Source organism: Aquila chrysaetos, chromosome 4, assembly GCF_900496995.4.
Source record: "Aquila chrysaetos chrysaetos chromosome 4, bAquChr1.4, whole genome shotgun sequence".
In the NCBI taxonomy this organism is placed as follows: Eukaryota; Metazoa; Chordata; class Aves; order Accipitriformes; family Accipitridae; genus Aquila; species Aquila chrysaetos.
Window position 1 is genome coordinate 25,222,830 of NC_044007.1, and position 26,868 is coordinate 25,249,697.

The following is a 26,868-nucleotide window of genomic DNA, read 5'->3' on the forward strand; positions in this document are numbered from 1 at the left end:
TGAGACTCTGCAGACAAAATGAAGAGAGCTCTGAAAAAAATGGAAGCTTTTCACAGGACTGCCTAGAGAACCTCAGATAAACTAAGGTTTCTTAATTACTAATTCAGTAGGTCAGCTTTAGAGCAATTGCACAGCATTATGCTAATTGTTTCAGATAAATAATTTCTGTGGATTATCATCTGATAGAGTTTATAATTGCAACTGGTTCACCAAGGAAGACAGGGAAAAAGATGTCTCATTCTACACTACAAGAGATGGACGTTTTGAGTTATACGATGGGAAAGACACCACATTGCCTACTGTCATTACACTTATATCCCAGGTCAGTGTTGCATCCATACAGCAAGATGCTGTATTTATTCAACACAGTGTGGATAATCTCTTCATCTCTGGTTCTGCTTGGTTCAACATACCAGCTTTAAATTGGTATTAGCAATTACAATTCACATTACAATTAAATATGTGGTTTCAGATAAGGGAAAAAAAAAAAAAGATCAGTTCTCTGCTTCAAAGATTCAACAAGAGATTTTAAAGCGCTCAAAGAAGCAAAATGAAATTATTGAAAATATGCTAGTATCTTTTTACACCACCCTGAGAGAAGAAACCCTTATCTATTCCTAAAAGATATACATTTAAATGAAAATTCAATTATAGACAAAGAAGATTCTTTCAAACCACTAAAACTGTATTTACAGCAATTTAAACAGTTTCAGTGCCACTACATTTAAAAAGCTAAAATTACTGCAAGCTAGCTGCTCCTTCTTCACTTTCATAGTAGCTTTCAAAGGTCACCTTAATTAAATACATTAAGTGATTCTCTGTTAAGCAGGGAAAGGTTTGGTTGGAATTTTTTGTTGTTTTTCCTTTAAATATACACAGCCTTTCCCAATTAGGGAAAAGTTGACTATTAGAAAACAAAAATGAAATTTCTTTGTGCTTTCAACACAAACTTGGATTCCTTTATCCTTTAACAAAATTGAATTTAGCAGCGATTTAATTTGACAGACATGCAAATTATGTATTTTCCCATCTATACATTATTGGGTAGATCTTAAATAGCTAACATTCATGCTTTGTGATATTGCAGAATCCTATGCAGAAAGGTCACTAAAAGAGCTTTAAATGTGCTACATAGATAATTAGAAAAACAAAGTAATTTCTTTAGCGCAGAGGCTTTTAAAACAAACTGCAGCAATTACAGCATGCCGAATGATCAGATGCTCTCTCAGGAGCCTGAGCTTTTTGCACTCATGAAAGATTGTCTAGATGCCTTCATTCATCTCTGTACAAACACGTTCTTCAAGTGTGACCCTTCAGCCCCCAAACTTGTGGATCTGTCTAAAACACGCTTGCTCACAGAGCAGGACAGCTCTTCCACAGAAAAGTTGGATGTCATCTCATTACTTTTATGCCACAATTTGTACCACGCCTGGTAAGTCCTAAGTACCTTACAACTGTTCTCAGTGAATACAGCAAGGACCCTGTATAAGCCACCCTGCCACAGCACATTGTACATTCAATTTCTGCTTCCTAAAGAAAAGCAGATCACATTTCATCCTGAGTATTGATGGTTCCTATGAATTTGCCAAGATTATTCTGAATTGTTGTTCTCTCCTCCAGAGTATTTAGTACTTTATCTTTGTGACCCTGACAACACTTGCAATCACATTTTTCACTCCCTTACCCTGGTCCAGTCACCAGCAGATTCAGAAGGTCACACTGAAGTGCAACTGTGAACATCCCCTGAGTTCTTTATAATTCACAGAAAAACCTGTCACAGATAAATGAAAATGCAAGTAATTTGAGTGTTAGCCATTGCTGACTTTGTGCAACGAATAATCTCAAGCACTCTGAAAGACTTGCTGAGTATTTTGCAGGGGCAGCAAGGGCTGTTACATTGATCTCTAGCAGGAAATTGTGTGTGTAACAAAGTCCACAGATAAAAGAATATAAAGTTTATATATTTTCATATAATCTAGAATATCCTTATGAATTTTGTTGAAATTTAACCAACGTATTAAAGCCAGCTTATTTATAGTTCTTTATACTTAGCTATATCTCTTTCCTGAAACTCAGCATTTAAATTTGTCTAGGCAATTTTAAATTAAACTACCAAATTAATCAATGAAAAAGTAAATGCACCATACTTAGTGGGTAAGGGTGCAACCCAATTATTTTGTTGAACTTCTTTGAAGGTCAGAAACTCTAATGAATGAAAAAAAATCATCAGACTTGGGCTTGCTATAAATAGGCTTATTAACTATAGCCTGTTTACATACACAGCTGCAGTCATCCAGAAAGACTTGCAGAACTTGCAGAACGTGTTAAGAGACAGTCAAACAAAGTATCATCTGAACATTAATTCCAGCTAAGTGAACAGATCCCTGGAGCACTTTAGCATATAAACGGAGGTCAGTGGACTTCAAGTAGAAGTGGAGAACATAAATCCAAGACTTGAGGTTTACAATGCCAAGAAACAAAATCACACAAGCAGAACAGACCATGAGCTGTAGTACCTGCTTGTAAGATAAGACAGAGAGGAACATACTTGTCAACAGTTCAAGATCTTGTTTTCCCTTTCCTTCACAAAGAATAATGTGACCTCAGGTCCTCTTCCTGATTATTTGAAAGTGGGAAGAAGAGGACAGAGGACATCACGTTTTACAGCTCAGTAATCACTCTCCTGGCAAGAAGCTGGATGACAGACATTTCCCATTTGGAATGGTAGAATATGCTCTACTCTGCTGAGCAGCACGCCACAGAAGATGGTGTCCTAAAACTATCATATATATAGCTTACAGCAACAAATTCCATTACAGTGAAGGAATATTATTTCATGAAATACCTTCTCCCATGAGCAGCACATTAAACTTGGCACACGGAGAGGATTAGAAAAATCTTTGTCCAGTTGACATCACCGAAAGTAGAAACTAAGCACAATGATCATTAGACCAGGCACACAATTAAAAAATAAATCTCAGAATTTTAAGTGATACAGAAGTACTGAGACAGCATTAATATCCTTCCCCGCTGAGTTGAAATATTTAAAATACAAGGAAAATCCTATTTCTATTTGCTTATATGCACTCTAGGAAAAAACACTGATTTGGTGCAATTGCTAAGGCAGTATGGTTTACAGACTATTTCATCTTACATCATGATATTATTCCATTCTCCACCCTCTATATGATAATTTATGTATGATTACATGAAATGGGACATAGAGGGTTTTTTTCTGAGTAATTTATACCAGGACATTGTACACTGTTCTTGAGACTAATATTTCAGAATGATGGTTGTAAATTCAAACACTGTGATAGAAATCAGATGTCAAGGGACTATGTAACTACCAGAAGAATATGCATTTTAGTTTCTTTTTGTTCAAATTTGTAAACCAGTCTATGGAATAAATGGCAGAATAAAAACTAGTGGGAAAAGCAGATGCAGACTGTGAGGAACATATTTTTCGGCATGTTATTAAGAAGCAAACCTACAGAACCTGTAGTACAAAATACATTTTCTGTTAAAGACCCTGTAACATGTCCTTTTTTTTCTTTACAACTTCAGTAAAGAAGAAATGGGATCTCAATCCTAAACACATAAACCAGTTTACTTTTCTGACAAGTACTATTGAAAAGAGTCCACCGTGTAAATCAGGAATTTGTCCAAACTTTCCATTTACCTGTTACAATTAATTAGAATTATATATGTGCACAATGAAACTCTAGATAACTTACATATTACATCATGATATATTGTTGGTATAAGTACCGATAATACTTGAGAAACTCTATGAACAAAATTTATTCTTTGATTTAATTAAGATTTATGCCTGCCAGCCTCACAAGATCTTTAACATTTTATTAATAATAATTTTGGACAAACTTTACTGGCATAATGTGCTTTACAGTGTATTTTGCTTTGCCAAACCATAATAAATACTTTTGCATCATTGTGACTACATTTACAATAAAACTACAGTGGCAAAGTGCAAGGCCTTAAAGGTCTCAGAAGCCTAGAGGAATCCTTCTAGGCCAATGAACTGTATAAAAAACTATATAACAATGGTATAAAAAAAAAAAAGAACGAATTATATCAACATTTTTAAGCACATACTAATGAAGCAAACCAAGGTCTTGAGACTAATTTTCTTAAAGACCATGCCAACTGTGGTCAGTTTACTGTTTTCACCATCTCTCCCCACTCCTTGCTCTCACAAAGCAGCAATGTGATGCATGAAACCTTAACAAGTCTACTCACAATTCTGCAGCTGGTTCAGTGTTTCTCAAGAATACTGTCTCTCTGCCCACCAAAACTACGAACTCTGCTAGATACTCTGCTAAATCATTGAGTAACCATCTCTCAGCTGCTGCAACCACACGTTTCTTAGAATAACACCTGTACTGTCAGCATCTCAGTGTGACTGAGCAGACCAAGTTCTTTCCCCCTTTCACTTCAGCCCCAACCTGACCATTTTAGACTTCACTGCTTTTAGCATTTCCCCTCCACTCCATTAACAATGTTAACTCCATCCACTGTCTAAAATCTCATTGTCGATCTTCCTCCACATTGGTCCTGTGTGTGGGAACCTCTGAATCTGTGTTGAACAGCGCTCTACATCCAACCCACACACTCTTAGACATGCAGTTTCCCGTTAGACTTGCATGGAAAAGATGTATTGTTTTAGCACTCTACTCATCTTCTGGACCGCAGACTCACTAGGACAAGAACTATCTTGGTAGTCCTCCTTCTGTTGTACAAGGTCAAACATACAGTCTGCACTTAACAAATACTATAGTCTGCACCTAACAAATACAAACATACTGCTGCAGATATTTGACTACTTCTGTAGTGAACAGTTGTTTTAAAACTAATCCTTGATGCTCGACACTAGCATTTCTGGCACCTACTTGTTCATAATGAAAAGTACAATATAGTTTCTTTCCTCCTTCCTCCGCAATATTGTGGCTTCTTACTTCATGCCTCAGGCAAGTATCACATCTGCCAAACCCAGGACTACCCTTCAGAAACTCTTGCATTTCAGAATGCAAGAAGGATGCAGTGTAATTTTAGAAGATAACTTTGTCAATGTGGAGAAAAAAAGCTTTCACAACCATTCTGTAAACCCTATGTGTATTTGTAAATTATTACTGAAATAAAATCCCACAGTAATTCTTTAAACTGCTGTGTGGGAGTAGAGACAAAGGAATGGGTGGGAAGAAAAGTGTATCTGCTTATACTCACATCATCAAAAGGACTACAAAACTGCATGCTCAGATAAATTTGCTGTCCAATAGAACAAGCACCCTAAATGTTACTTTTTAATTTCTAGTCCCACAATTTATTTGGTTGCAGTTTAGGAAGTAGAGGATTTAAAACCCAACCATACGATCTGAAGAGTAGCACACAGAGCAAAGGTCTAGCAAGTAGCTTTGGGCAGGTACCAGCCTGGATTCAAAAAAAGAAAGGGGCTGGGGTAGGCAGCCAGCTGTCACGTATACGGTGATATCTACACCCAAGCTCAGGTGGAAGGAAGAAAGCACACTGTCTGAGCTTACCTCAAGAGAATCTAAACAGAACATGTATAGCAGGATGACAGCAGCACTCAATTGCTCCAAACTCCACTTGACTCCAGTGAGGAAGGCCACCTCATCCCTTGTCACTGTCACCCTGGTGCTGCAGTAATCTAGGATATCATAGAATCATCATAGAATCATAGAATGGTCTGGGTTGGAAGGGACGTTAAAGATCATCTAGTTCCAACAGCCCTGGCACACCTTCCACTAGACCAGGTTGCTCAAACCCCATCCAACCTGGCCTTGAACACTTCCAGGGATGGGGCACCCACAACTTCTCTGGGCAACCTGTTCCAGTGTCTCACCACCCTCACAGTGAAGAACTTCTTCCTTACATCTAATCTCAATCCACCCTCTTTCAGATTAAAGCCATTACCTCTTGTCCTACGACTACATGCCCTTGTAAAAAGTCCCTCTCCAGCTTTCTTGTAGGCTCCCTTTAGGCACAGGAAGGCTGCTATAAGGTCTCCCTGGAGCCTTCTCTTCTCCAGTTGTGTGCCAGCGAGTTGAGTTAGCACACTCTGGTCCATCTGGAGACCAGGTGTCAATGGCAACTAAAGCTGATACATTTTTCCTTCATATTGCAATAGCTCGTATGCAGTGATGGTTACTGTGCCTCAGCTGGCAAAAGGAGGACCCTTTCAAAGAGCTGCTGGCTTGCCTGCACCCAGTGGAGAGAACATCTCTTGGTTCTGCTCTGGCATCCCCAAGCTGAGACACACAGCAACTTCAGGTGTCTCCAAGATCAGCAGAGACTGCTACTACCACGGCCCTATCCCCCCCACTCTCAGCTGCCCATTCATAGATGCGGTCTAGTCATTTTGAAAAGAACTGAACATTACAAAGGTCACATTACACTGGTGAATCTGACCTAATGCCTTCCAGCAAAATTATATCAGGAAAATAATTTTTAAAAAGATCTAAGTTGTTTTGAATCTTTCTTCCACATATACACATTCACTTGTTCCACCAATATTTCAGACACACACTCTAAGTAGTACAATGCTTTTTAACTGTTGCCCCTTAACGACATGAACCACATATGTACAAATTACTTTTAAGATGTATTTGTTGCATACCCAGATATTGAGGTTTCCAAAAAACATGCCTACTTTAGGGCGCATCGGTCATTCAGAGCCAGAAGGCAAACTCTTGCCAAGTTCTCCCTAGCAGAATTAGATGCTTTCAGCTTTTGGGTTTTAGATGGGCAATTCAAGTTTTAGAAGATTTGCCAAGCTCTACACCACAAAACTTAGCATGCACTTTAGTCTTAAAATTTGCTAGGCCTTCTGGCAGTAAAAAAACCCCAATACATTCTTAAAATGGTCAAGTTACAAAGAAAAATTTTCCTCCATATCAGTTTCCTATTAATTTGACTATTTTCATCATGACAAGACCTCTGTTTAAGAACAAATGACGGCAATATTGCCACTCCCACAAGGCACACTATCAAAAACAACCGCCCCAATTCATAGTACAAAGTCCTGTTACTAATAAAACAAACACACACACAGAGGGTACTACTTCTTTCAGCAAATATTGATACAAAAACTTCAAAGAAAATACAACATTTCCTAACAATGCCAGTGTTCCTTCTTCAGCCTTTCTCTTGTTTCTTTTTCACCATCTCTCTTTCGTCATCTTCTTTCCCATCAGTTCACTATCACGAAGTAATGGGCTGGCACTCTCAAAACCCAATCTCCATGATCATCTCTTAAATTCTAGCAGCGACAGGCATCAGCTTACAGTCACAGGAGAGAGGCTTACAGAAGTGCACTTACAAACCCTTCAACATTTTGGAATGAATAGCAAAACAATCCACATGGAGAAAATGTGATAATGGAGCCATAACGTGATGGCACCAGGCTCTTAAAACATTTCTACTCAAAGCTCTATTGTATGCATGATTTAGTTTGAGCATAGGGATATCTGGAAGCCACATCAAAGGGCTAATGGATAGACATTTTGTTAACATATGTAGAACTGATGCCAGGCCATAAAACAACATTGTACTGAGTATTACACATCTTCAGAGAAGTCTTTTTTTTTTTTTTTTCCTGGGGTTGGGGGTTTTTTTTGGTCTACAAATTATTTCTTCCCTTATGTGCATGAATGCCTAACAGGCTCAGAAGCCTGGACAATTTTCATGTTCTCTTGTTCCCTGGAGCTTTGCCCAGTATCACAAATTCCGAGAGAGGGCTGATTTTTGAAACAGGGAAAGGAAGAAGAATGAAAAAATAAATAAGCTGCCATTTCCTTTGTAGAACAGGTTCTGTTACATCAATCACAGATTGGTAGAGAACTTCACAATCTATTACCTTAGCATCTCTGTTTCTCAGGTCATTCCTGGGACTGCTACTTTCAAAGTGCTGTCCAAACTTGGCTCAGAGCTACAGTACATTCTTCAATGGTCTTTTATGCCTGTGGTGTTCAAAATAGAGTCACTTTTCAAATGGTACATTTTGTAGATATGGCACTCCATAAAAACAGGAGGCAAAAAAGCTGTGTAGAGTGAATTCCTGGAACAGCTCTTCAGGATTCAAAAAAAGCCACTTATGAGCTCCTCTGTTTCTGCTCTACAGTATTTATGCTAGATCACACAATAATGAGCAACGATTAAATTTATGTACTTTGTAGGGCACTTAGGAAACAGTTTTCCCATCACTTAGTAACTGTAAGATAAGTAAAACAGCACTGCACATCAAGAAATATGTAGTACAGAAAGATGCTGAAAGTCAGGATTATAGAAGAGTTATATCTTTATCCACTTTGATACCTTTTCAGTTAATCAAGTATTTTGTGGTTCCGTGTTTGGCACATTAGGTACATTGAAGCCAGACTAACAAGAAACAGCTGCTATTTATAGCATTTCCCCAGAGATGGGGATGGTTGCTTCTGCACTTTAAGACCAATCATGTTACATCTGTATTAAAATGAGAAGACAAACATGTTTTACTGCCAGCTCTGCCTGAATTTCAAATGAAAACCACATTAGTTAACTTGTGAATTTCTCAGTCAGTCTCCAGTGTCAACTTACATAGTTTAAATAAAACATCTCACCAATACACAATACAGTACAAAAGGATGCTAACAGCATGGTCCCAGGTTCAACAGTGTGCTTCAAAAACTCCTTCTCCAAGATAAAAGTCAGGAATGGACTGCAAATGTCTCTAACCTGCAATAGCCTGGACCTCAGCAGGTTCTGCTACCATACCTTTCTCATTTCACAAACTCTTTGGCTCAACTGTCAGCAGTCATAAAGGCTTAAATATGTTAAGTCCCACAACCCACAGGTTTTCCACTCTCACCGCTGTCCTAAGCACTGTGAGAATGGGATCCCAAGCTCAGAAAGGCTTCCAGGGCATCAAGTCATAGCATGTTTGGTCCCACTGCTTCCAATCTGTTTGTATGAAGAAAAGCTTGATCTTGAACTCATTATCTTATAGGCACAGGCTCACCTCCTTTGGGCACCTACAGGTATTCAGGCCTCAGCAGGCACTAAACAAGGACCCCAGGACTGACGGCGAGGATGGTGGATGTCTCTGCTCAGAACATGAACAGTCATGCCCACTCTGACAGTAGCAAGGGTCCTGTGTTGGGAAAGCAGCCCTTCCCTAACTTAGGAGGGATAATACAAAGATAAACAGACCAGAGACATTCGTGAGACACTGAACTTTACTGACAGCATGACAAAATCCATTTCCTTTTTCTGTTCAGGTGCTTTCCACACCACCTGAAAACTTGGTAGTGCAAAGTTGCAACTTACAGCAGGTTTCAAAGTACATTTTCCTTCGTTGGAGCAATTGATGCTAAGGCATTTGCTTACTGCTACTGGCTGGCCAAACAGAAAGGATAAAGCAGAACAGAAACCTGAAGTATCAGTGGGTGAATTTCTTAAAAGCACCTGCATGCTTTGGGTGCAGAGCTGCCTCAAAAAGCAACAGGACATCTGCACCCATGTCACATCATCGCTTCTGAAGATGAATGCATCCCTGAGAGCTTGATGCTTCACAAAGCAGTAATTACATTTCTTTTACAGCTTTAAGTTATTCAGGAATGTAAATGTGTTGGTTAAGCATAGGTGCCTAAACAAAGATTTGCAAGTTTGACAATTCTGAGTATTAATTTTTATGATATCAAACATTTCTAGCAACAGCAAAACAAAGCATGTATTTCAAGATTTTAAGAACACTAAGTTTAAAATACTGCAAACTTTTAGAAAAATATGTCAGAAATATTTCAACTAGGATTTTTTTCTGTTTTCCTTAACATTTTTCTAGTTTTACTTTTTCCCCCCTTCACTGCTATATGCAAGAATCCACACAAAACACTTGGAAAAATGACTTAAAAAGGAGGAACTGAACTGGACACTCTACAAGAGTGGTCAAACAAAGAAAAAAAAAACAGGTTAAGAAAAAGCAATAAATTGTTTTCTCCTTTAAAGGATTCTAATAATAATATTCAACATTGCTTGTAACATAAAATTTTCAGACAAATATTATTTCAGTTCTTGGTGATTATATTTAATAAACATGCTAAAACCTCATAGGAGGAATTAATGAATTATTTATAAATCAAGCAGTACATTAAATTCTGGTCAATATATAGATGAACACAAACATGCCTACCGTGCAGTTACATCTAGAACTGTATCACATCTCACCAGACATCTTCGGTATCCTACAATGACCCTCATTTTCAATTAAATTCCAGGTTTTTAAGCTATAATTTGCTCCAATACCTGTGACCAGTTATGTTTCACAGGCTTCAGCCTAATTTCAAACTGTTTTGCTTTAGACCTTTGTAAGAGCGATACCACCCGCTGCTGATTTCTCACCCAGAGTTCAGAGATTTGCTTTTGTTTCAATTCAAAACTTAAATTGAAATTTTGGCCCGTGGAAATGGCACCTTTCTATTCCTCTGGATTTGCACTGCATTTTGAAACACTTTGGTATAAAAGGCATTGTAAGAGTTTGGGTCTGCAATGTATTTTATTGCCTAAATAGCTAGATGGTTCCCATTTTTACCAGAGTAACACAGTGGAATGAGAGTGGTGAAGCACCCATTAAGGCTCCAAGAGGAACTGAGTACTAAAAAACCTAAACATTCACTTGTTTTATTTTTCTGTTTCTTGGTTACATTTTCAAAGTGTGTCCACTACCACTCCCATTAACATCAGCAGGGGGCTTGTAAATAAGTCTTTACCCAGTGTTTCAAAAAACTGAGCTTCTCAGTGGAAGAAGTGAAGAGATCCCAGTCCATTTCATTACTTAAAGAAAGAGCAGAACAGCAAAGAGAAAATCAAGTACAGGCTAGCACCTTAACACATCTTTGAAGGTTACATTTGGACACTTCATAACCTAAATTGAAACATCAAATTTTGAATACACCAAACATAATTCAGGAAAGATAGCCTATTAGTTGGTCAGAAGCATGGCTAAAAATTCAGATGACATAAAATTAAATTAACTGTACCCTAGTTTAGAAGTTGGGGCATTGTCTTTAACTTGGTAAATACGTGTTTCATGAAGCTAGACTCATAGGTGATGGTATGTAAACCAACCAGCCATAAGGGTAGTTACTTTTTCCCTGCCCAGTGATCAAGCTTCTGAAACAGTACATTCATGCTAACACTGAGGATCTCTAGACATCACAAGCCAGAGCTACAGAACTACCATCTCAGAAAACATAAAATCTTTTAAGAGCTATGCCTGGTTTAAAGGACAGAGATAGTCATTCTTGTTTTCCATTGAGGTTAGAAAACTACAATGTTTAAAAAAGAATCATGGCTCAGTAGATGTACTCTAGCAGCAATTTCTAGTGCTGCTGTAACTGAGGTTGCATCAGCATTTTCACAATACACCATACTGCCAGAAAAATCATTCCATGTTGTAAGCTGACATGGAAGACCTCATACCAGGCACAAATCCTTCAGCACCACAAATTTAGTTTGCATGATTTTTGGCTAAGAAGTTGGAAGAAAGAGAAAGCAAGAAGAAAAGTCTTAAAATGGAAACCAACAATTTAGGATTAACTAGTGTTCAAACAGAATTTGCAATACTTTTTAGTGCAGATGGTTTATTCCTCCAAACTAACACACATAAAACTCCTGCTAAATGCAGCAATGATTTGCATAAGAAAAACCATCTTCAAAAAAGTTAAACTGACATCCTGCATTCACTTTTCATTTGAGGAAAAACTCAGGCAAACAATTTTATTTCTGGACAGCAGAACCTGGCTTATTTGCCTGATCAAGAAACCACTTGAAGATTATTAACAGAACAATAAGCAAACCCCAAGCACAGATCATTATGGCAACCTTAACTTACTACTTGTTATTTAAAAAAATAACTGTATTCGTTACAGTGCTAGGATCTCCCTTCTGCTTACATACACGCTTCTTTGTAAGCCTATGCAGAGAAACAAAAAGGAGGAGGTTAAATTGTGTACAGTTTAGTTGAACTTCCTGTTCTTAGAACACAGTAATTCTTATAGTTTTCTAAAATATATCCTAGTACATTAGAACTGAGCCTGGTGGTTTCAAACCTGCTACCTGAAAAAGACTGCAAAGCCGATATGTCTGAAACGTAGAAGAACAGGTGAATGAGTTACTCGCTTGAGGGATTTCTGAGGAAGGGCTGTTCTTTGGGTTTGTTTTTTCATATTTTTAAAGAACAAAATAAGTTATTAAGTTTCTTTTTGTATATTCTCACTCACCTGCTCTGGGTACTTGCTTCCAACTATCTCTGCCACAGTGTTAAAGGAAGGAGAGTCTGGATAGGTTTTAGCCCCCATCTTCAGGTGCACAACAATCTTAGTGCCCCGGAAAGACATTCGTGACATCATTTCAGCATCTTCCACAGAGATGCAAGCAGTGGGAATCTGGGGCACATCAGGCTGGTAATTCTGCCACCCAGTATGTGGGCTGTGAAAAGAAAAATAAAAACACAGTGTTAATGACTTAGCTCTGTATCATTATTATAGAATTATTAAAAAGACCACTTTCACTACCATCCCCAGCAGACTCTCAAAAAGGATATATTTACTGTTTTTAAATAAACCTTTTGATAAAATACATCAAGTGTTTTTGTACTAATCAGAATATCTGACTGTTAGCATTCTGTATGTCTAAAAGCTATTCTGTGTTGGCTCTATTTAGGTCATTACCAAGCTTTGACATTACAGTAGTAAATGCTCTGATACCACACTTCCTTCAGTGCTTTATCAGGAAGAAAAGCAATGAAAAGCTGGTAAGTGAACAGTTTGTAAGAAGTGCATTTTTTTCCCTGTGAGAAGTAATGAAATTAAATTCACTACTTCAACTATTTCAACATCAGACTGGAGATCTATTTTGAAGAGCACTAATATGAGAGACTTCAGGAAAAATAAGACAATGAGACCATAAAAAAAAAAAAAGCACATTTATTTGTTCTCAGTACACTCAAGGTTTCAACCACTACCTGTAGATGAAAGAGAATTAAAAAAAAAAACAAAAACAAATAGCCCACAACAACTAACTTTACACAAATTACACAAAGAAGAAGAAAAATATGCACCACTAGATGTAAGGCTTCAGTGTCTCCCATTTAGGAATAGCTATGCCTTGTGGAAATAAAAAAGGGGAAAAAAAATAAACCCCTAAAAATAATCACAAAGTTCCTCTGACATTCACAGTGCGATATGGAGTGACTTCTTTCCTCTCAGAAAGCTGCAGATGGTTTCATGACTATTTAAAGCAATTATTTCCCTTCCAGAGGCTCCTTCTACCACTGCTGTATGCAGAGCTAACTGAACTGAGCGATTCCACATCTGACATCACAGGATCGCTAAAAGGTAATGGACAAGTTCCTTAGCAAGTTCCTTCAATGTTTTTTCACATTTGGCCATTATTTACATATTTCTCATTTTGTGGTGCTTCTGTTGAGATCTTTGGATCTGACTTGCAGAAGTACTGAGCATTACAGCTGCAGCTGAAGTCAACGCTTTTGAAGTGAAGTTTTATATAAAGCCAGATACAGCAGAAAAAACATGTGTGGGAAACAAGAGAAATCAGGATCTAGATGTACGCCCAAATTCGCAAATACGCCCGACATTAAATCATTCATTGCCTTCATTTCCCACTTGTAAAATGGGAATAAAAATACTCTTTGTTTCACAGACAGGAAAAAAAAGGAAATAAAAATACTCTTTGTTTCAAGAAGACAGACTCAATGAACACTTGAGAACCATTCTGATACCACAATAATGATCAGAAATCGATGGGTATACAATTACATGTCCTAAATCCTAAAATAAGCTTAGAACTGCACGTTGAAATATTAGGGTAAAACTGAATAAGCAGCTCTCCAGTACTGGCCATCCTCTGCAGTAAATCTGTAAGCTGAAATAATACATCTGCAACCCTTTATTTCAGGTCTACTTTGTAATTCTCATGTTTCAGTCACTACTCCAGAGGTGTTTTAAAAATAAATAAAATATTCAGCCCTCTAGAGGCTTCTTCAATATTCTTATGAATATGCTATTTGTCTATTTGTCTCAGTTACTAAATTCTGACTTCATCAGTGAAATGCCAGTGAATTATGTTTCCGAAGGAAATATCTAAAGCTAAATCATATCTTTACCTACATGTCACCCTATGAAGAAGGGCTAGAGTTGGAAGCTTTCAAACCAGATTACAGACATTCTTCACATCAGCTGTTACAAATTTTAATACTATTTATCCATATATTAGTAACAGAATTGCAGAATGGTTGAGTTTGGCAGGGACCTCTGGATGTCATCTGGTCCAACTCCCCTGCTGAAGCAGAGTCACCCCAAGTTGGTTGCCCAGAACCATGTCCAATACATGAAAATCTTCACCTATGAGCCTGCTTACAGTAGCAGACTGTTTATACATTTAAACAAAATTTTTTAAAAATTTGAGGGATTTTTAAGGCTTCTAAACTGGAAAAAACCCGCTTAATTCCTGGAGGAGATGTGGTGAGGAGAAAGGGAGAAATCTACTTTGTAAGGATATAGATTAGGTAAAATGTGAGAGATTATTCAGTTCTATTTGTTTAGAAGAATAAATCCTTCTCAACAATAACAAGTCATATTGTAATCAATAACTTACCTTGCAGAGTAGATATGTATAAACATTTATTTGAAAAGAAAATACTAAAAATCAGTCACAGAGGTCTTACAGGAGCTGCTTCAGAGTGTAGGCAGATCTGTTTATTAGGTGGCAATAGCTTAGGAAGCTACTGCTCCCAGTTGTTTACAGCTGAACCTCATACGAAGGCCGGTGCCCCTTCTCCTCATCAGCTTTGCAGGTCAGGTAACCAGTAGCTCACATTTGAAATAACGGAGTTACCCGGGTACTCAGAATCTCTTGTGCCACATAATCCTCCCTTAGTGGGATAAACTCATATAGACTTGTAAATTCAGATCTTTTTTCTTTTTTTCCCTTTGTCCTTGTTAAAAAAAAAGCCCCCCCTCAACCCCACTTTAAGCTACGACAATTTGCTGCACATGTTTAATATTTCTTTGAGTGTTTGGAGATATACCCAGCATGTTAACCAGGAGACTTTCCAAAAAACATAAAATAAAGAACACACTGGAAAAAAAGAGAGATGACAATTTCATGTATTAATGTTCAAAAAACCCCTACATTCAACAACTGAGCAGAAACAAACAGTTTCTGCTCATTTTAAATGAAGCCATTCACCTGTGTCTTCTGGCAAGATTATGTCTTATTACTAACATGCTGTGTACACTGAACTGTAGTAATTCAAGTTTTATCACCACCTGTATTGATTTCACTCTCCTTGTTATTTCCCGAGATGCTCAACAAAAGAAACCCCTAAAACTGTATTGTTTCTCCAATATAAGTAGCAATTACATTTCTTTCGGATGCTCAATCCTGACGCCCCACCACAACTGTGAATAAAGCTTCTGACAACCCACTGAGATGCACACGTGCTTACACGCCCCAAATGAACTTGCAGGTACAAAATTTACCCCAGCTACTCCAAAAAATAAACCTTAAAGTCACTTGGTAGTCTTGCATTTTTCTGCTCAAACTACTATTTTTCCAAGATTATAAAGGCAAACCCAATAACCCAAATTAAGATGTTTTGGCACAGGCAGGCAGAGCCAGCAACTGTTCAGAAGATACCAGGACCTGAAGGGAATGGATGACTGTCCAAATGATTGCTACAAAAAGGGAAATGGACCCTAAGCATTACCAGTACAAAGGCACAGGGCAAATATCACGGTACTGTATATTCTTAATGTTACAAGATGAACTCGGATAGAAAACATTTGCGGCAAACAGTAAGCATCCTGGGATATACCTGATTAAAGTTTACATGCATGCAAAATACGCCCTGTGTTAAGTATATCTACATAATAAATTGCTTAAAGTGTCAAAGAGTACATCAAAAAAATTCTAAGTAAATTTAGCCCCTTTTATGCAGAGATAACCAAAAAATGGAAAGGCTGCTGACCATATGGCAAGACCTGAGCAAAAATTAACTAAACAAAATTAAAAAGTTATTAGCAGACTTTGTGTGTCAACAGATGAAGATGGAGAGAAGCAGTCCTGAGTTTGCCTCAGAACAGGGTGAAGAGGATGCAGTTCAGGAGAAAGAATTTTGGTACTGGTGGGCAAGGAAGTCTTTTTTTCACTGAGTCTGAACAAACATGACTTTGTGGCTATTCTTTCTAAAGAAAAAGGATTTTACTAAAAAAAAAAAAAAAATCTGACTTGCATTTACCATTTCCTGTCCCTTGAAAAAGAAAAGAAAGAAAAGGATCACATAAAACCAGCTAGGGAGATCACAAAGCAACCCTGACTCAGAATCACCATTCACCTTTGCAATGTTGGTACCTACAGGCAAGCAAGGTGCACCTCTGGTATTTCCTACTAACACCTGGGAGTGATGTCCACTTTTGCTGCTTCAAACCCACACTCTCTCTGAAAATGTTGTCATCCTGCAAAGCCTGAATTCATTTTGCAAAACTTTAATGGCAATTAGGCCATTTAACATCTAACACACTCATAGTCCAATACCATAGTTTGGTGTTTAGTAGAGGAGAGGGGGGTGGGCAGTTCTTTTTTTTTTTTTTTTTTTTTTTTAAATTTATTTAACAAAAGCACCTGTTCTTCTGATTTCAGATCTACTGGATCACCTCATCTCCATACTTAAACTATTTAAAAAATTGAACACATCTAGCTAGATTAATCCTTTATAAACCTATTAATGTTAATAAAAACTCATCATCATTCGGTCTTGACATTCCTGTTCCAACAGCTGACAAGATTCAGGTAAATAAAGTGGTTGGGTTTTGCTTTTGATAAACTCCTAGATTTACACATCTTGGAAAGTATTTAAGAGAAATATCACAGTATAAATAACAAAGCAGAGGAAAGGCTCCAAAAAATAAAGCATTTTCTCTGTTAGAAGTGCACATCAAATGACTAGTAAGAAACAGATTACATCTTACAGAAAAGTGTAAAGGAAGAGTAAAAAAGTCAAGAGGCAGCTAGTTAGTTTCTCTTCTGAGTAAAATAATCAAATGTGGAGAAACTAACCGGTGTGGATGAAAAGATGTGCTGCTGGTGTCAGGTCAGTTCTAACTCTTGTTACTGTGGTAGCTGACCTCACAGTCTTCATGCTTGGACTACCAACTCTTATCTCTAAGATAAGCTAAAATGCCCAAGGGCAAATGAACTGTGTAAGAACCAGTGCTTCAAGCTAAACTGGATGCTCTGATGGAAAACACATCTCAAGTTGAAACCTCAGGCAAAGATAGCAAATCTGCTAAAGGGAGAAGTAAGCATGACATTTCAAGAACTCTAACATGACTAAAAGGAAAAAAAAAAAAAAACCAAAACTTGATTATACGAAAGCTTACAAAGACCTGTTTCAGCCATAATGTGTATACACTCCCCGCCAATGCACAATTCTTCACACCAACCTCATAAAGCAATCTAGGGTTGGGAAATACAAAATGAATGTTGTCTAAGTAGCTTTAGTTTACTCACTCATACAAACACATTGTGAGACTCTAATTACATACATGACCACCTATTTTCTACAGGACCCATGCCATATTCACTGTACCAACCACATATAAACTAAATATTCGTATCAGGTCAGCTAGTTTGTTATTATTGACTTAAATCATGAAATACATTCCTGAATGGAACCATGACTATATTAATCAATAGCTATACCCATAGCAAGATCGCAGCCTTAACTCTCGGTAATAGGCTCACATCCTCCTCCTACTTTGGCTCTGTTTTTTCACTTGTATATTCTACATATCACAGAAAACACCCTCACATACAAAGCTTTACACTTTAAAGGAGTGATAGAACACTGTAGCAAAACAGAAGGAAAACTGTACATCTTGATCTCATGCTTAGCTACAGAGAATAGCTACTCATGAGTGCCTCACTCCTGTATCTTTCTCTTCATTGAGAGCAGTATGGCAAGGGCTGAACTCCATTCAAGTGAATCCCCTTTTCCAGCACCATAAAGTCCTTACAAAACAAAACTTGTCCTTGTGTGCACTCAGACTGTGTACATTCCTTCAAGATTCTCACCATTATCTGGATAGAGAGTCCAAACTGTAACAGAATTAGTCAAAATGTCAAAAGTATCATTAATCGTCTCAGAAGAATTAGGTCTTTAAAAATAAAATCAAGACTATTGCCCATTTACAGCCACTTGGCAAAATATAAAAGAAATAGATGCAGCCTAATTTTGTGTTTCTGTCATCATTTGTCCCAAGATTCTCTTGCTTCGTTTGCTTATTATATTGGCTTTGTAGGATTTGATTTGTTGGTTTACAGTAAATTGAAATAATAGCAAGACTGCTAACTTTGAAACAAAATAAGAATATGCACAGAGAATTTTAAGAAACTAAGGAGCAAAAATACAATGTAGTACAAATATGAAATTAAATAATATAGCAGTCTGTTGCGGATAGAATATTTGGAGTCTAGCTATACAGTCTCTTCCAGATTACTTTGCACCAACCTTTAATTGATGTAGCATCTGCACAAGTGTAATGAAGTGTAAGAGAGACTCCAGAAACTATTGGCCTTACAAAGGAAAACTCCCTTTGAAAAAGAGTACAGCATTACTCTGTTACCACATGGACTCCATTTAAATTAACATTTAGAAAACTGCATCTAATCAGTGCTAGGCACTCATTAAAATTAGGCTTTACCAAACAAGCATAACAGCTTTGACATAATTACATATGTGCCAGGCTACAGAAGGCAACTAACATGTATATGTTTCTATTTCATTATAATATTCAGTACCACACGCACCAAGGGAATTCTATGATAACCACAGAAGATTTTAAAAAATAGTGTGGATTAGATATGGTTTGTCAAACAAGGAGCAGAAAACAACTGTGAATGGTAAAATGATCAAATGAAGCAAGTCCAATGAATTCCACCCCGGGACTATGCAACTGCTGGGAAAGTTGAAAAGTCGGCACAATGCTTTCCAAAAGTCTGTAAGAAATGGAGGCTTGCATCAGCTGCTTTTCAACTGAAAAAGAAACTTTCTGCATCTTACAGAGATGAGGATGACTCTCCAGCAGCTGACAATACCTTGAGGGAACCATTTAAGTCATACACCTGTTTGGCCTCCTTCGGCTCAACATGAACAACCAAGCTCCCTCCTCCTGTGTTTACATCGCCGCGCTGTGAGAATGCAGCTGCCTGTTGCACGCTACCATAGGTATGTTAGCAGAGGGCTCCTGGAGGGAACGCCAATGACAATCCTAATTGCCAGCAGCTGCAAGGCTTCTGGCTTCATGCAGTTTCTTTTTATTTTTTGTTGAACTCCTGGCTTCTCAGCCTTGAGCAGAAGCCATATTTATGTCTTCAGTGACCCCTCTATCACCAGAGACTAGTGAGCACACAGGACAAATTAAAAAAAACCTCACTGGAAACAGATGTTATATTTTATACCTACAGGAAGGATATAAATAAATCCAAACAAAAAAATGAAAACCAAAACAACAACAATAAAAAATTTTCTTTATTTGGAAAGCGGAGAATCAGACAAAGAGGCATCACAGGGCTAGCAATGCATAATCAAACTAACAGCTAGCTGTCTAGAATACTGATCTGGCCTTCGTACCTCCTCCATTTAATGACGTTTGTTATTACTGATAATGAATTCTTACATTAAAATTATCAGACATAAACAGGTGTGAAGAGGCATCAGAGCTTTCAGGGTAGGATCAATCACCGTATCAGTGCTTCCAAGACTCTGCTTCACTGCAGACAATAAGTAGCAGGGAAGCTCAAGCTCTTCCATACTCAGGTATATACGTTAAGTCACACCAGAAACTTGAGCCTCCTCTGGCATTGAATACAATATATTACGGGACAGTATGGCGAGGTTCCTCCTCCTTTTGAAAGATGGTCATGGTAAAGGGCAATACGCAGCGGACACTTTCAGTGAACTGAAGGAAAAGGCTAGAGATGGAGGATACTGGTCTCACCCACCATAAAACTTCTTCCTTTTAATCAGCTAAGCACAGAGGTAAATAGAGGGGAGCAAGGTCTGAAAGGAGGCAGGGGAAAGTTTCAAACTCACAGAAGAGGGCGTGGATGGCACTTTTCTTCTTCCCTCCCTTCTCCACACTACACACCATTCAGAGCAGTACCCTCTTCGGACACTGTCCTCCATAAAAAAACTGAAATACAAACCTAACTTAAGCATATTTAGGAATAGCTTTTCCCTGCAATAGGTTGGGGTAATAGGGCAATGCAAACAAAGCCTTATGGAGATACGTTTTTAAAGTGTAAAAAGTAACACTTAAGGATTAACAGGAATACCAGGGCAGTCTAGAAAAAAAACACAAGTTAGGAATGGGAATGACAGAGGGGAAGCACCAACAGCAACTATGTAAATGAATAAAAGGGGAGAGCTTCTAAAACTAAAAAAAATAGACAGTAGAATAACTTAGGTATTATCACCATAGATAGCATGGAAGTAAATCCCAGAAGTGAAACAGAAGAGAGGAAATGGAGAAATCTAGACACCTTTTCTGCTGTTTGTGAGTATAACCCTGTTTCCACTGAAAATCAGTGGCAAATCTTCCATTAACTTCAATAGAAGGTGAGGAGCAGGGGGAAAGGATTTAAAAACTGACTGCATATGAGAAGAAAGAGCAAAGGGCCTCGCAGAATTCTGTCTCAAGCAGTGAGCAAACTAAAAGCCACTGCAAGACACTTGTCTGGGTGAGACCCTGTATTTTCCAAAGAAAACTGAAACTCTGAAACATCTTCACTACATAAATGCTTCTTTTACTCCCACAGATCTAATTTCTATGGAATATTAAACTCCTTTTTGATGTTCTATTAAACAACCCAACACTTTTGCTGTTCAGGTAAAAAAAAGTAACTTCAGGTCAAGACAATAAAACCTATATAAGTAAAAATAATACAGGGGGGGTACCACTTATTTTTCCCCCTCAATTGAGAGATTTTAGTAGTGCCACGTGAAAGGAACTATTTTAACATCACATGTTCATTATATTTGCCTATCTATTTCACATATTATACGACACTCACACAATGTAAAATGCAATGTAAATGCTTAAATGATAAGGACACTTTATCTAATAGTGTATTACACTGATTTGATAAACTCATTCTCCAACAAAATGGTATGTCTTTATTTTCAAAACTCAGGCAAGTCTTGCCTGTTGCTCCAAAGTTACAGATACACCCTGAAACTTGAAATCCACTGTAAACAGAAAAGTTCCTTCTAGCAACAGTATATATTTTTAAAGCTTATTTTAACATTATAACAAATCCTGTGAACTAGGACTAAATATTGAGCAGCACAGCAAAATGTCATGCCAAGCATGAGCATTCTTTCCCCAGCTGTATTTGTTGACTGGGGCAGATTCTTCCAAAAGCCTCATAATCTACATCAGATGAAATACAAAATGTCCCAATAGGTACATGTTTCCTCTGAACGGCTTCTTTCCTGGCAATTAGTGTTGCGTCTGGGAAATGAAGAGTGCCAGGCTGAAAAAAAAAATTTTTCCAATGCAAACCATGGTTGGGAGAATGACTGAATCAGTTCTGGAGATCTTCCTGTGCTGCTGGTTTCTTTGGGAGCACGCAGGAAGAACACCCGCTACACAGCAGCTACCATGAGGAAATGAATGTAGGGGTTTCCCAAGAAAATAGTTAAGTCTTGAGAATTCAAGTAATTTTCCTTCCTCAAAAGGAAAAGAGAAAATGCTGCCAAATGGCAATGCTTTCTCACTGTTTTATTTTAGATATCAAGTTTGTCGTGCTCTTCATTACATACTATGTACTCATAGTATTTTGCTTATTGTTTGAAGGTTTGTGCTTTTCCTATTTAATCCTGGAGATACGCTGATTCTTTTGTCATCTGCCGAAGGGGAGAGAAAAGATTATTCTCAGTCCCACTCTCTTACATTTTATGGATTCCTTTAATATCTAATAAAGAGTGCCTAGGAGAGTCTCTGCTGGAATAGAGACTGTCTGAAACAATACAATTTTCTTTCCTTTTCATTAGCTGATCCATGTTGCTGAGGAAAATGTTGTTGGAAAACAGGTAGCAGGCTGGAGGCTTTTGTTGGAATGTACAATAATGATCATGACTTTTATAGTCTGTACATAAATTTAAATACACAAATGCTTTTGGACCTTAACCAAGAGATACAGGCACACAGCCAGTCAGATCAGATGAACTGTGGTGGTGGTGAAGGTGCATTGGGTTTAGGGACATGACGAGATTCCAGACTACCTGAAAACTGACAGCCATGGGAATGCTGCAGCTCTCTGAGCTCACCTCTGGTAGCTCCAGGAGAAGAGGGGTATCAGGGGGACCATGGGCTTCCCCGCTTCCTCCTCACCCATCTGTCCTGGGTGTCACTCTTCTGCTCAGACAGACTGCACGAGGAAGGGCATGCAGTGAGTCACCTGCATTCAAAGACTTGTGCACACACCACAGCCTTAGAGCTCAAGATATGAAAACACTGAAGGCCAACTAGTGCCACACTGCAAGACAGTAACAGAATAAAAAGTGGGAATTTTCTTCCCAGTGTTCAAATGCTAAGTAGGAATGATTTTTCACCCTGAAGAACACTATGCAGGAAAATTATCTTACTGATTGTTAATGATTAATGTTAACACTGAGACCACATATGTAAGTTCATCAATAATATAAATAGAAAATCTTTTAAAAAACTGTATCTACTTAGAAAGAAGTATATCATATAATTTTAGAAGTAGAACTGTATTTTACAAGCTCATATGCACAGGCTGAATTGACTTGCAGCTGTCAAGCAAAAATTTGTTTCTGTAAAATACTCTGTACCTCACTTCTGTGTAAGCTTAGTGGAGTTACTTAAATTATGCACTGGAAATGGTACTTGTTTCAAATCGAGCTTGTCTATAAACAGATATTGAATTCTACAGAACAACTCTGAATGTGTGCAGTTCATAACTATTTATTGCATAGTTTACAGCAGTTGTTCTGTAAGTGCAGCCCAAAGATCACTTGCAGCTTGCAAAGCCTTTGTACACCCAGCCCTCAAAGAGGGCTTTCAATAGTTTCATCTACATGAAGATAAAGGTTCACTGACCTGCACGTGAATCTTGTGATGTAGCCCATACACTGATTAATACCAGTATTAACAAAAATCTGGGTTTAACAGGACAGTGCTTAATCCACGACTTAACCCCTGAACTGTTCACCTGCAGTGAACAGTTGATGGTTGACATGACCCATGGTACACTGCAAATCACACAGTTCTCACTTCTTGCTGCCAGAGCTATGAAACTATTGAGTGGCCTGGCTGCAAAAATGCTGATAAAAAATATTCTTCCTTGGAAATTCGTGATTTGTCAAACATTTGGGGGAGACAGACCCATCTTGGAGCACCCTTCTAAAACCCTGACAGCCAGGCTGTCCAGCTCATGAGCTCTGCTCCCTGTTAACCCTGTAATGTCCTTCTGAAAAACTCAGGTGGAGGTGAAAAAAAGTAGTGTATTTGTGGTTAGAATTTCTCAGCCACAAACATACTTGGACTAAAAACCCCTTCAAGCCTCACAGATACTTTCTCTAATACCCAACAGTTACCCAAGCATACCAAACTGACCTGAGCACTTTGAAATTTCATTACATTTTCTTTAATTGGCTTTAACTGACTTAAGAGTAACAACATCCTCTTTCTATACATCTTCTGTTTATACAGATACACAGCCAAGCACATCACATGATGAGCTGACACTGATCTAAGCATTTAAAATTGTTCTTTTTTAAAATTTTGTATTAAAAGTATGACCAATTACACTAGTTGCTTCAACTTAGACACCTTATGGAGGAGACCATCAGAGGAATGAACAGCATTCTCCTTTCCTTTCTCAGGAAACTTCTACGGACAAGCATTACCTGGAAGTTTGATGCTTTACAATGGTGTTCTCCAATTCCTTGTCATCTTTTCACACTTGCCATCTTTTCACTAACTCTTAAGTCATTCCACTAAGTAACATTGAAATATCCGTGAAATAAAAGGTACTGCTCTATATGGGAAAGGGTTAAAGGAATCCATCACTGATTGTCACTGAGAAGTACCATACAAAGATTTACATGACTGAAACCTAATTTTAGGCACTGAAAAACAGTTACGCTTCTAAAATCATAAATTGCAGCTGCACTTACTATTCCAAGTAGCTCTTCTAAAGTTTTCTCATGGGTATGCCTCTCCACATCGCATTTCTGGCAAGACTGAAATGTTAGAATTCTCTCAGACACTGCAGCACACCATTTGTGTTTTCCTAGATTGTCAGCTTTATAAACTAAGTAAAGGAAGAGGGAAAAAACCCACATAGTTACAGCCTTGGATGCTCTCTCATCCGAACAGTGTTGAATCCCTGCTACACCTCTTTGGGCTTCAGCACAAACAGATCCCTCTAATGCCCTTTCTGGAGATACAGAGTGTGCACTCAAGCTGTCTGGTCCCTGCACACTCTTTCTAGCTCTCCCATGTCCCTCCAGCAACAACTGCAGCCTTCTCAGAGCCTGAAACTGGGAGCCCTGAAAGTCGTTTCCTTCTTTGGAGACTGCAGGGAGAGAAACTTAGAGGGACACACAGACTCTCCTCAAAGAAGGATCACAGTCTACTCCCTGAAAAGGTGCAAGCACTACAAAGATTATACAACAGCTAAAACCTCCATCACATCCCACCTGTAAGCTCATTCTTTCCAAACCTCAGACTTTTGGCAAAATCACGTTTGAATCCCAGGACCTGATTTCTAAAGTTCATGTTGTTCTTGATTACAAAGAGCTGTTACTAGGAAAAAGCCTTGTACTTTTAGGAAATTCCAGCTCCTTCATGCTCTTTCCAGTGGCTTCAACACTCTCATGGTGAGTTGTTACTGAATTGAACTCAAAATCCAAATCCTTTGAGCTACAGCGAACCAATTGCTTTTAAATATTTACATTTGAAAATACGATACGCCAAGGAAATGACCTGTATTCTCTGTCATTCGCCTCCTGCCAGAGCCTTCCTACAGATGTCTGTTAGGTCAACCTGAAATCTCAATCTAGCAGAAGTTCACAATCAAACACACTACATTTTATTTTATCATAAAACCCCATGGTTATATAATGGATTACTTATCAGCAGTAGTCAGCCAATGTTATGTAATAATACAGCCATTACTTGGTTTTGGCATAGGCAAATTATTGCAGAATCTACTATTGGCTAACTAATCACAGTTTAGAAGAGCTGTCTTTTAATATTGTCTTCTTTACAGTAAACAATGTGCAAATGTTACACTAAGTTAACATTCTGTCCTGGTTTTGGCTGGGATAGAGTTAATTCTCTTCCTAGTAACTGGTACAGTGTGTTTTGGATTTAGTGTGTGAATAATGTTGATAATACCGATGTTTTAGTTGTTGCTAAGTAGTGCTTATCCCAAGTTAAGTATTTTTTAGTTTCCCAAGCTCTGCCAGCAAGCAGGTGTACAAGAAGCTGGCAGGGAGCATGGCCAGGACAGCTGACCCAAACTAGCCAAAGGGATATTCCATACCATAGAACGTCATGCTCAGTATATAAACTGGGGGGAGTTGGCCAGGAGGGGCAGATCGCTGCTCAAGCATCAGTCAGCGGGTGGTGAGCAACTGCATTGTGCATCACTTGTCTTTTCTTGGGTCTAATTTCTCTCTTTTTGTTATATTCCTTTTCATCACAATGATTATTATTGCTATTATATTTGTGTTATTATTATTATTATTGGGTTGGGGTTTTTTTTAGTTATTAAACTGTTCTTATCTCAACCTGTTTCACAGAGCATTTGCAATATTTGTATTAGACAGCCAATGCAGAAGTACTGCGGACAGTGACTAGGAAAGCAAGGTAACGGTGACGCAGTTTAGCAGAAGTCACAGACCCTAGTCACCTACCCAGCTAATGACATATGGGAACAATCTATAAATACAAAACCAAAGGTCAGATTTAAAAAGGAAAGTTGGAAGAGAACAAAGTTATGGCTTTAGGTTTGCACCATCCTCCCAAATATAGAAACAAAATGAGAGAAAGTATAAGGTGCCTGAAGGAGAGGACAACAGGCAAGTAATCAAACCTGGCATCACTGGCAGAGCAGAAACAGGAGTTGGCAACTCTCATTTAATAAACCAGATGGAGAAGGATTTTCACCATTTAGCCCTACCCTGCAGGCAAGACCAAAGGATTAGTATTTGATGCAACAAGATGGACACGATAAGAGAGAGGCTCAGGTGACTGATTGGATTTGAAGGGGAAAACAAAGCTGGAGAAAAGGATTAAAGTAATTGAAATAGTTACACTTACAAGGCACAAGACATTACTTCTACAGGGAAGAGCCCATTATTACTGTTGGCCGCCAACATCAGGCTACATTTAGAAAACAATTCTAAACAACAACTGTAGAATAATTGGCTCTGACTTCCTAAAAACACAAGTCAAAATTTGTGTGCCATAAATAAAGGGTTTCATCATACAAACAGGACTAGCTTATCATAGTTAAACGCCTGACACAGATCATAGCAGGCCTAACGCAGCAGGGTGAGGCCATCCTATGTGAAGACAACCTTTAATGAAATAACACAGAAATACCTTACCATATGGACAAGCCACAAGCAAGACTGTGGGAAATGGAAGAACCAGCAAAAACAAGAGGCCCCCTACCCCCTGAAAAACAATGCAAGCATTCTTGTAAAGAGAAATCATAGTATGTCGGAGCAAA

At 38.2% G+C, this 26,868-nt stretch overlaps 1 protein-coding gene across 7 annotated transcripts in view; it reads right to left on the minus strand.

Annotated features, from left to right (window-relative positions):
* Window positions 1-26,868, minus strand: part of CPQ (carboxypeptidase Q) — a 166,141-nt gene that overhangs the window by 91,141 nt on the left and 48,132 nt on the right. For all 7 annotated transcript variants that reach the window (XM_030012612.2, XM_030012613.2, XM_041123191.1 and 4 more), the window contains one exon: window positions 12,294-12,501. In XM_030012612.2, coding sequence (XP_029868472.1) covers window positions 12,294-12,501 — 208 coding nt within the window. The remainder of the gene's footprint in view (window positions 1-12,293; window positions 12,502-26,868) is intronic.